Raw genomic sequence first — 9,849 nt, 5'->3', positions numbered from 1 at the left:
ACAGCATAATAGTAGTAATAAAGCCAGATGTGATTTCATAGTGTCATCTATCCAATCTATGGCATTCAAAATATCATTAAAGATTCATAGTCTCTTATGGTTTCCCCCACATCAGGATCAATATGTCTCAGTTTAGTGTGTGTGTCATACAACTGGCTTAGTGTGGAAGGGCACTAAATATACAATAGCATCACATGACACTTTTTTCATCTTGTATTTTCATTAACTTGCATTGAAAGTGACTATTGCATTGGGAGTAACTATGTGTCTGTGTATTAGCAGGATTATCAACAGTGTTATCAAATTGAAGTGTCTGAACTGTCGAGAAGTCACATTAGAAGACCAGTTCCTGGAATTATTACATTTTGGGGCTATAACTTCTTAAACCAAACCACAAACATACACAGTCACAATAATACACCTTCCTTCTTCCTTCCTCTGTGTAAAATGTAAAATGTTTTTCTGACCTCATTCAAATGACCTGATTCTCATCACTGGCTGTCACGTTCTTTGTAAATTCACAATCTGATGAGTGCAGCTTCCTCTCACCTCATGTCCACTGGTTTCTTTAGAGATTGGTCCAAACATCTGCCGTGAAGGACATAAGACGTCTTCCTTCTCTTCTTCCCTTTGACAGCCTGATGGCACCAAGAGCTGAGGCTCTTCATCTGGAGCACTGCTGCTGGGAATGGAATCTAAACCTCAGGGCGCGTTTCTGATGGACTGTACGTCAAAACAAGGAGTAAGGGCGGTGCAAGGCCGTCTTAACTGGAAAAAACTTACACACTTTGATGTTAACTGGAATAAACCTACACACTTTGTTCTTACTTTGGTCCTCACGAGCCACAGAGGGAATCTTTGTGGAGTGAACTTCACAGCTGAAGATGATCCCGGGAAAATCTCCACCTCGTACTTCTCTCTGGATCCAGGGAACTACTGCACTCGCGCAACTTTCTTCAACTTCGTTATAATATCTAATTTACTGCACTTTATCTTGCTATCTACATGCAGATGTGTGTGGCGTGTCATGCGTGCACACAACATCAAATACACCGTGTACAATGTATATCCTTTATTGATGGTTTAACATGATAATCTATTGAAAAAGGAAGAGAAACATACAGAGATATACAGTATAAATCTAAGCCTAAGTACATTTTGTGGCAGCACAGAACATTTCACATTCCATTATGGGACCAAGGCCATACAACACCTGAAGTCTTTTTTTTGTCTTTTTTCTTTTGAACGTAGGCTCGCATGGCATCATGTCGTCTCTACAACGAGCCGTCGGCAGCTCTCGCACAACTAAGTTTGCAAAATGTCTTCTTTTTTAGGACTAATCGTAGTCGCATGCATGATAAACAAGTGTCCAGTGTCTGGATCGGCTGCCTCCTCTTTGACCTTTCACCTGCGCTGTGTAGTTTGGTCATAAATAAAAACGGCTCCAACACGGATCAACTGCAGAAACTCGCTTTAAGTCTCGATACAGGAGTCAAAGCAAACCAACGGCCATTTTCTACCTCCAGTTTTCCATCAATCTGTCTTTTTATATTTTATATACACAACACTGAAGCTTTTTCTGCTGTTTGGACATTTTGTGGAAACAAACGTTCACCTCCCAACAACTCAGAGCAGCTTCCATCCTCTAGGACCAACTGGGTCCCAGACTTAAATTCGTGGGGTCACAGATTCCTTTGCACATAAAACTAAAGTGGAGTCATTCTTGTTTTGGGTGAACACCTTTTCAGAAAGATGCTAAAAGCCTCTCAAAGGTCAGCAGAGAACAAAAATATCCTTGCCACTGATTTGCTATCAGTGCCGATGGGTTTTGTTTTCTAACAAAACAGGACAAGGGATTGTGACCTTGTGATTTGTAAACAGAGTACAGATTTACATGTGCTTCAACTATGGGCTTCTCTAGTTTGGGTTTATTATATATATAGGTCTTTTTTATTTATTCATAACTTTCTTTTTTGTTGAACCCAGGTGGATTTTGCACTTTGCCCCATCTACACGGTAGAAAACAGGACAAGAAACCTGGCTCACTTCAACGTGGAATCAACTGGAGCCCTATATTAATCAGGGTTGAGGTCAATCCTGTTTCCACAAAGTCAATTGCATTTGCGATGCAGCAACAATCCAAGTACAATACATTCAGGTCTTAGTCATATATCAGACTTTACACATAACACTTTACACATTTTCTTTTCAAAGTTAAATTGATCCCAACTCTGACGCTCACTTGAGTCCTGTACGTACCAAGACCAAGTTTTTTTCTCTTCCTATATTCTTGGACATATTACAGTGTGTCGTGGATCTGTGACAGATTTACATCATCGTCTGTGAACTGGTTGCTTGCTCACCAACCTCGGCTGGAATGGCACAGGTTATCGTAACAGGAGATCTACTTCAATCAACAAAACTGTAATACGCCGACGTTTGTTCATAGTCAAGCAAGCGGAGCAGAAAACAAACAGTCTGCCCACATCCTGTCCATTCCCCTTCGCTCTCAAACATACATGCACATGCACACACTCGTGTATATAGAGCACCGGCCATCTCTCTCGATTCCTACATCGCTCTCAACGCAAGAATGGGCGTGTTACATTCTGATGGAGAAATGACGGCCATGGCTCATTATCCTCTCCCTGAAGAATGGAACTGATACATTCAATGCTAGTGTGTGTGTGTGCTTGGAAGTCAGCGTCTGGTCAAGCTGCTGAATCCGTGAAATCCCTTCACGTGACTAGTGGCAGAGCGGACGATACAGATGCAGAATTGAACGTACGCACAGTTTCCAGAGCGGAACTTCAACGTGGATGTTTGAGGAGAAACTCAGTGCCCGGCTGATACTCGAACACAAAACCCATCCCTGGTTTAGTCCTCACCTCCTTTCTTGTATCTGCACTACATAGTCTGACAGTTCATCGTCAGCATAAACTCTTCATATTTCATCCTTTTCATTTTGGGTAATACACACACTACATGTATATATACACACCTATGTACTTATGTACAAAAACAAAGGGTTTTCATTCCTCCGCTCCCTCGTCGCAGCAGAGTTAGTGTTGAGCAAAAGAAAACAAAAAGTCAAATGAATACCTGAAGACGCAGAGTACAAAAATACTATCATATTTCATGGGTTGAGTAACCGTGTCGCCCAAAAGGCCCTTGGCAGTTGTTTGAAAGTAACTTTGAGGAAGTTTGAGAAATTTTGAGTGCAATTCTGTCGCTGCGAGAAGTCAGAAGTGAAAAATGGCAGTTTTTACTCGTATTTGTGCTTCTTCTCTTTCTTTAAGTCTACGTATCAAATTACCAAAAGCAAATAAAAATAGGATATTTCAGTGACGCTCTTCTTTTGTCGAGGAAAAGAGGCCAAATAGCAAAAAATTCCAAACCTGAGTCCCGGTCGTCCTGAACAGAGGGCGGCGACTTCCTCCCCTTTAAATGAGAGCGTTTGAGTAAAGGTTCCCCAGATCAACCATAAAGTCAATAGCAAGTATATTATATATTATCAACGCTATAAACAAATACACATAGACAGAGTCTCTTCTGTAAAGTTGTGCCGTTACTGTTCCTCTATGGCAGATCGTTGCATGCAGTAAGAGTGCATAGGGTACGTTAGTTTGGCTAATGAAGTTTTACAAATTGTTCGCACTCATCTGACCTGCTGTGTTGTATAAAGTTTTTTTTGTGGTTAGAAAACTCCTTGCATCGACTGTTTTCCTCGTTCGTTTGGCTTTTCTTTTTGCAAACATTGAATCGTTTACTCAATTGCTGGCTTTGTATCTGTCTATTTACACGTTACTGAGAGGGAGAGTGTTGGGAAATGGTCACAAGTCCCAGTTACAGTACATACTTCAGAAAATAAAAAGACCTACGAAGGATTCAATGACTTCAAATATAAAAACAACTTCGACGAGAACTTGGTCCAAAACTCGGGCGTCTCTCTCAGTTTTGTTTTGTCTTGTGCTGCTTCAGTCTTTTAACTCTACAACGTCCACACATATTCCATCGTGTATAAAAGCAACAGAAAAAGGAAGAAAATCAAACAAAATGAAAATTAAAAATCAAACGACACCAAACACCTCAACGAGACGGTCCAATCACACATAGTAGAGCCAGTAGACAAGGTTGAACAGTGAGAAGACGGAGGGGAAGATGATCCGTGACCAGCGGTCGATGGCGTTTACATCCGTCAGGTCGGGGATTTTGATTTTCAGCTGCGAGGACCGTCTGCGCAGGCGGCTGCGCTTCAACGCCGCGGACCGGTCCAGAGACACGCGGCTGCCGGAGCGCGGCCCGTTGCCGCCGCTGCTCGGCTTCCGGTACTGGATGTGCGTGGAGGCCGTGCTGTCCAGCTGCACCATGGACTGAGAGTTCCTAATGTCCGCCAGGCTGGTGGTGATCTCGCCGGCCCCCACCTCGTTGTGGATCTCCAGCGTGGTGAGCAGCACGTTCCCGTGGCCGTGGGGCTCCGCCTGGAGGGACGGTGGAAATTACAATAATTTAGTGCAAAGAAAAGGAAAGAGCTAAAGAGGAATCTACGGAAAGGTTTAAGGCACTCGAGGTAATGACGTGTGGACGTCCTGGTAGAATTACTGGAGGGGCCAACTGGTCGGCTCAGGGGTCCGAGGGGGCCCAGCCCTCTTTTCATCTGGATGTTTACTAGTCATTAATATGCTGGACACATGGTCGGCCTTTACAAGTCTGTGCCCAGAGGCCTGTTGCCTCTTAATCCATCCAGTGTTTTAAATTTCATTCTCTCAAATAAAGCTCCAATAATCCAATGCTTGGCTTTTGCTCCTGATTTGACATGTGGATTCTTTATCTCGGTGCATCGTCACTATGAAACCTTTTTTCCTCTGGATTGAAAAGCTCATGTGGACCAGTGGAGCAGCTTCAGGCCCAACTTGTGTTTGATATGACACGGTGGTCCACTGAGTCACTGACAATCAGTCCTAGTGCTAATCAAGGAGACCATTTAAGAATATAGTGGTACAATTAGTACAGGTCACAGGAGGTAAGGTCAAGTTCCAGTTTTTCCCTTGACTGCAGCATTTTTAGATTTTCTGATGTTGTAAGGGACATTAATCCATCGCTGTTATTAATTCATATTTTTCTCTATTTTATTTGAACCTGTCATTAATTTGTCTTTACTGAAGTTCGACTTTTCCTGTAATTTCTGTGCAACACTTGAATGGAACCACACAGTGTCACACTCCATGCCAGTGATGTGTGCGCCACAAAGCAAACCAACAGCAATGGTCAATGGCGGTCGTTCATGCAAATGGAGAAACTGTGGAAGCTTCACAGTTCCCAGCGAAGCACATGAGCACCGTTACATACTTTCTCTAGATGAGACACTAAATCTATTCTAGACTTCATCCCAGGGGACGTCTCCAACCGCTGGTTCACGGCATCCTGACATGAGAGATGTGGCTGGTGGTGATGATTTCAATGAAGATTTCAATGAGGATCCACAGACAGCATGCATTCAACCCTGAGGGGGGGGTGACAGGCTCGGATCGGCAGCGACAACGTTCACCACGGTGGAATCGAGCATGAGGTCGTTTCAATGCGGTGGAAGAAAAGTCCGGATGGAAACTCGGCGTCATGGAGATGTCTGTCGTCGCTTGACTCATTGCATGGATGGAGAAGAGTTTTGCATTAAGAGGCAAAAAGAAACATCTAAAAATCAAATAAGAAACGAAAAAAAACATCCATGTCGGCGAATGGCAATGGCAGAGTTGACTCGAGGAGGTCGGAGAGTCCCGGTGAACAGACAACTCACCGAGCGCGAGTGGCGAAGACCTCTAACCTGATTGGAGCGTTTAAGGGACGCGGTCCTACAACCTGCCTCCTGAGGAGATAGACATGTTCAGCCACAAGAACAAACCTGAAAACCCACAGATGTTGGGCTCCGGGGCGGAAACAAGGGCCTCAAAATAACCTGCAATCAAGTTTAAATCAAGTCGAACATTTTCCTGTTGTGACGAAAAAAGGGTTAAGAAGAAGAACTATTCTGCAGAGGTCAGGAAACATTCATTCTTCATTCCACACGTCTCCTACAGGCAAAGAACATTTCTACAGAAATCAATAACAACAAGCTCCTCATGCTGAACCTGACCCGACACACTCACTGTTGTTTATCTATCGATTCTCTTCACTCCTTCTACCCACGGACACTTCTAATCACAAACGCTCCTCACGTCCCGACTCACCCTCGCGGCGTCGTACTTGGCCGCCCGCTCGTTGTTGGCCTTCTCCGCCTTCTCCGCCAGCTTCTTCTGCATCTGAGGGCCCCGCCCGAAGAAGATGTAGTTGACGAAGGCGTACTCCAGCAGGGCGAGGAAGACCATGACGAAGCAGCCCATCAGGTACATGTCGATGGCCTTCACGTAGGGGATCTTGGGCAGCGTCTCCCTCAGGTGGGTGTTGATGGTTGTCATGGTGAGCACCGTGGTGATGCCTGTGAGGAGGAGCAAACTACGGGTTGGAATCCATTTCCTCGTTTCTCAAACAAAACAACACTTCTACCTGGATTAATTCATTCTGCTTCATTTATAGGATTAACTCAAGTTTTTGAATTTTCAGACATGTTTATCATTGCCGGTAAACCCGGGGATTAATTAGTTAAAAACCTGTCGGAGCGTGAACCACTCTTAACGGATTCCTCCAGCTTCTGAGCAGATGCTACATCTCCTCAGGAACCTTAAGGTCACGTCGGAGAGAAAAACTCCAACAGATGTCTGAGGTGTTACTATAGAAACAAGGATTTTATAGAAAATGTGTTTGTTCTGCGACTCCTCCGCCAGTTAAGAGGAAGATTGACCCAGTGAGAGGAAAAAAAGAAATGCTGCTTTGCCCTCTAAAATTATAATATTGTATTTTAAAATGAAATGTAGATAGCCTGTTATATATTTGAAGACCAATGTTGTCTGTATGAATATGAGAACAAGGAGATGTTTTGGACAATCTGAAGTGGTGCATAGCTGTTAATATTGAGGTGAGATAATATATAGTAATTGTTGATTTTCAATCATGAATACTGACATCTGTAAATACACACTTAAATATATTTTCCATATTATAACCCTCATTCTTGCCAGAAGTGCCTTTTGAGTACTTAATGCTTCATGTACTAATTTCTAGATTTAGTAAATGCTATATTTTATTCTATTTATACTAAATAAGTATAATTGCAGAAGAAGTTTGAAATAGTAATCATGAAAACAGATAAAATTACAAACAATCATTTGATCCTCGGACGTCTTTCTCTACACTGTGGGATTAAAAGAGTCAGAGAGAAAGAGAGTGTGGGGGGGGGGACGTTATAAAACAATTTTCTGATCTCTCTCATGTTTGTTCTTATTTCACCAGGTGAGCACGTAACCTCGGCTTCATTGAAATTCAAAAGGTCTGCGTTGGAACAAGCGACTGCCCCATGGTCATCGAGCAGGAGGAACTCATTAGAATGGTGCTGTGTGCGTCCCCCCCCCCCCCCCCCCGGGCTCTTAGTAACCTCAACCACTAAGGTACTGGGGAGACTGGGAGTCGCCCATCAGCCACAGAAAGGCACCTTCACACCTCCAGCGTAACACAAAGAGATGTTAAGTGAGAAATGACACACAGCTGAGGCGAAATGGAATTTGCTGCAGGTTTCTGTCCGTGGCCTTGGGCGAGCGACGCACTGCGACTGAGGAGACGCACAACACACGCACAACACACGCACAACACACGCACAACACGGGAGCGAGTGACAACACAACCTCTGCACCAGACTGACAGGATGTACTCTGCAAAGTACAGACAACACAGCAAAACACACAACGAAAACAGAAAGACAACAAATACACAAAGACAGGAAAAACAAGGAAATACATCACAAAGCAGAAGGAGAAGTGAATACAGAAAACACTACAAAATACACAAACACACGACGAAAACAGGAGGAGGAGGAAGACGATGACTGAAAACAACAATTAAGTCCGTGTTTGTGTATTTTGTTGTGTTTTCTGTATTCTGTTATTTTTATTCTGTAATATTCTGTTAGTTTTTATGCCATTTCAGTTTTGTGTCATACATTTATATCATTTTCAATTGATTTGTTCTTAACAGCAGGGAGAATATATAAGATAATTTGGTCAACGTTTTATAACTGAGTGAAACGTGGAGTTCATCCCAGTGTCCAGTCATAAAGTGAGAAAAATGTAAATCTATTTTACAAATCTAAATCTAAATCTATTTTTCTCTCTTGGAGGATTTCTTCGACTGAAATGATCAGTATTTGGTACCCAAAGTGTTCACAGTAAAATCAAGGAATAATTGCATTTTGTTGACTTTAATGTGAATATTAACTAGTTTAGGTGAAATGTCAATAGTTTGTCAACAGGACAACAAATACACAAAGACAGGAAACATGCATGTACCGCATATGTCATGTGTCCTGTATCTAGTGTGTTATGTGTTGTGTATTTTTCAGGGTCACACTGCAAATCACATGTGGCAGCCAATGCTCATACGTGTCACCACACTCACGCACACACACATGACCTGCAACACATCAACACAACAACACAACGTTTGGTCTCATTACACGTATGTGGCAGATATGTCTCCGCTCAAATATATCTGTCTGTGTTCGAGATAAATGGAGCCTATCAGTAGCTGGGTTGTGTGTCTGTGTGTAGTGTGTGTCTGTGTGTGCGTGTGTGTGTGTGTGAGAGAGTGTGTGTGTGTGTGTGTGTGTGTGTGTGTGTGTGTACAGTGAAGAGACAGGGGCTGGGGGGGGGGGGAAGCTAAGGTTGCCGCAGCCCTTACTGTGATTTACTGGCACATTACAAGGCTAACAGCCTCATGTGTGTGAATGTATGTGTGTTGTCACAAGGTGTGAATGTGAATTAGCTCGACCGCACAGGTTGTGTGTCGCTGCCCCCCCGCCCCCCCTCCCTCCCTTCTGCTTAACGACAGCCTTGTTCTTTATAGGTGTTCTCTCCGCTGTGCCATTACTCTCTGTGCTTTTGCTCCCTCTCTCTCCCTCCCTCCCTCCCTCTCTCCCTCCATCCATTCCTCCATTCCTCATCCTCTCCCTCCCTCGCTCCCTTTTTCGGACAATTTAATCAAGGCGCCGCTCGCTCGTCACGGGCCTCCCCTCCTTTTTTTCATCACGCCGTTTCCACTCTCCGGGGAGAAATATAGTTTACAGGGTTTCTCTCCCTCTCTGTCTTTTTCCGTCTCTCTCGCCCTCGCCCTCTCTCTCTGTCTCATCCTACTGTTATCATCCTCTCCCCCCCATTCCTCTACCTCTACACCTACATGCCCCTCTTCTCTCCATCCCCTCCCCCCTCTCCTCTCCTGGTGTATGTCCCTGAGTCTCTTTTCCACCTCAACTGCAGCAACAGAGGCGCACAGCAATCAAATCTCCTCTAATCACGAGCCAATAGACCATTAGCAGCCACGGCCCGACATCGTAAAGAGGACGAGGTATCACGCGGGAGGCAATAAAGGACGGGCGGCGCTGGGGTAGCTGCACGGCGCCCTCGGCCCCGGGAGGTAAATCACAGCGGTGTTGATTGGACGCCTCCATCCATCACCTGCAGGCGCCACAGATTGTCGGCGACCTCTCGTTAGCATGAGCAGCGTTTCTCACATTCGTCTTGTTTGGTGAGTCGCTGATTGAGAAAAACGAGTTTCCAGAGGTCTGGAATAACGCCCGGCGAGCCCCACTCCCAACTAGTGAGTCCACCATTAGGCAGAGTGATAACAGCTAATGCCCACCCCCCCCCGCTCTTCTAGAAATTAGTACATAAAGCATTAAGTACTCAAAAGGCACTGGCAAGAATAATT

General features: G+C 44.3%; 1 protein-coding gene across 3 annotated transcripts in view; it reads right to left on the bottom strand.

The window, feature by feature from the left end:
* Nucleotides 1–4,106: 4,106 nt before the first annotated feature.
* LOC132996611 (gamma-aminobutyric acid receptor subunit beta-3-like) overlaps nt 4,107–9,849 on the bottom strand; it is a 49,883-nt gene continuing 44,140 nt past the window's right edge. Inside the window, exons 9-11 of one of the 3 annotated variants that reach the window (XM_061066923.1) lie at nt 6,225–6,472; nt 5,795–5,863; nt 4,107–4,481 (exon numbers count right to left, since the gene is read on the bottom strand). In XM_061066923.1, the coding sequence (XP_060922906.1) occupies nt 4,107–4,481; nt 5,795–5,863; nt 6,225–6,472 (692 nt within the window). Of the gene's footprint in view, nt 4,482–5,794; nt 5,864–6,212; nt 6,473–9,849 lie in introns of all 3 variants that reach the window. The other 2 variants (XM_061066924.1, XM_061066925.1) reach the window with 2 other exon arrangements.

The sequence above is a fragment of the Limanda limanda genome, chromosome 23, assembly GCF_963576545.1.
Source record: "Limanda limanda chromosome 23, fLimLim1.1, whole genome shotgun sequence".
NCBI lineage: Eukaryota > Metazoa > Chordata > Actinopteri > Pleuronectiformes > Pleuronectidae > Limanda > Limanda limanda.
This window is presented reverse-complemented; position numbering and strand designations above follow the sequence as displayed.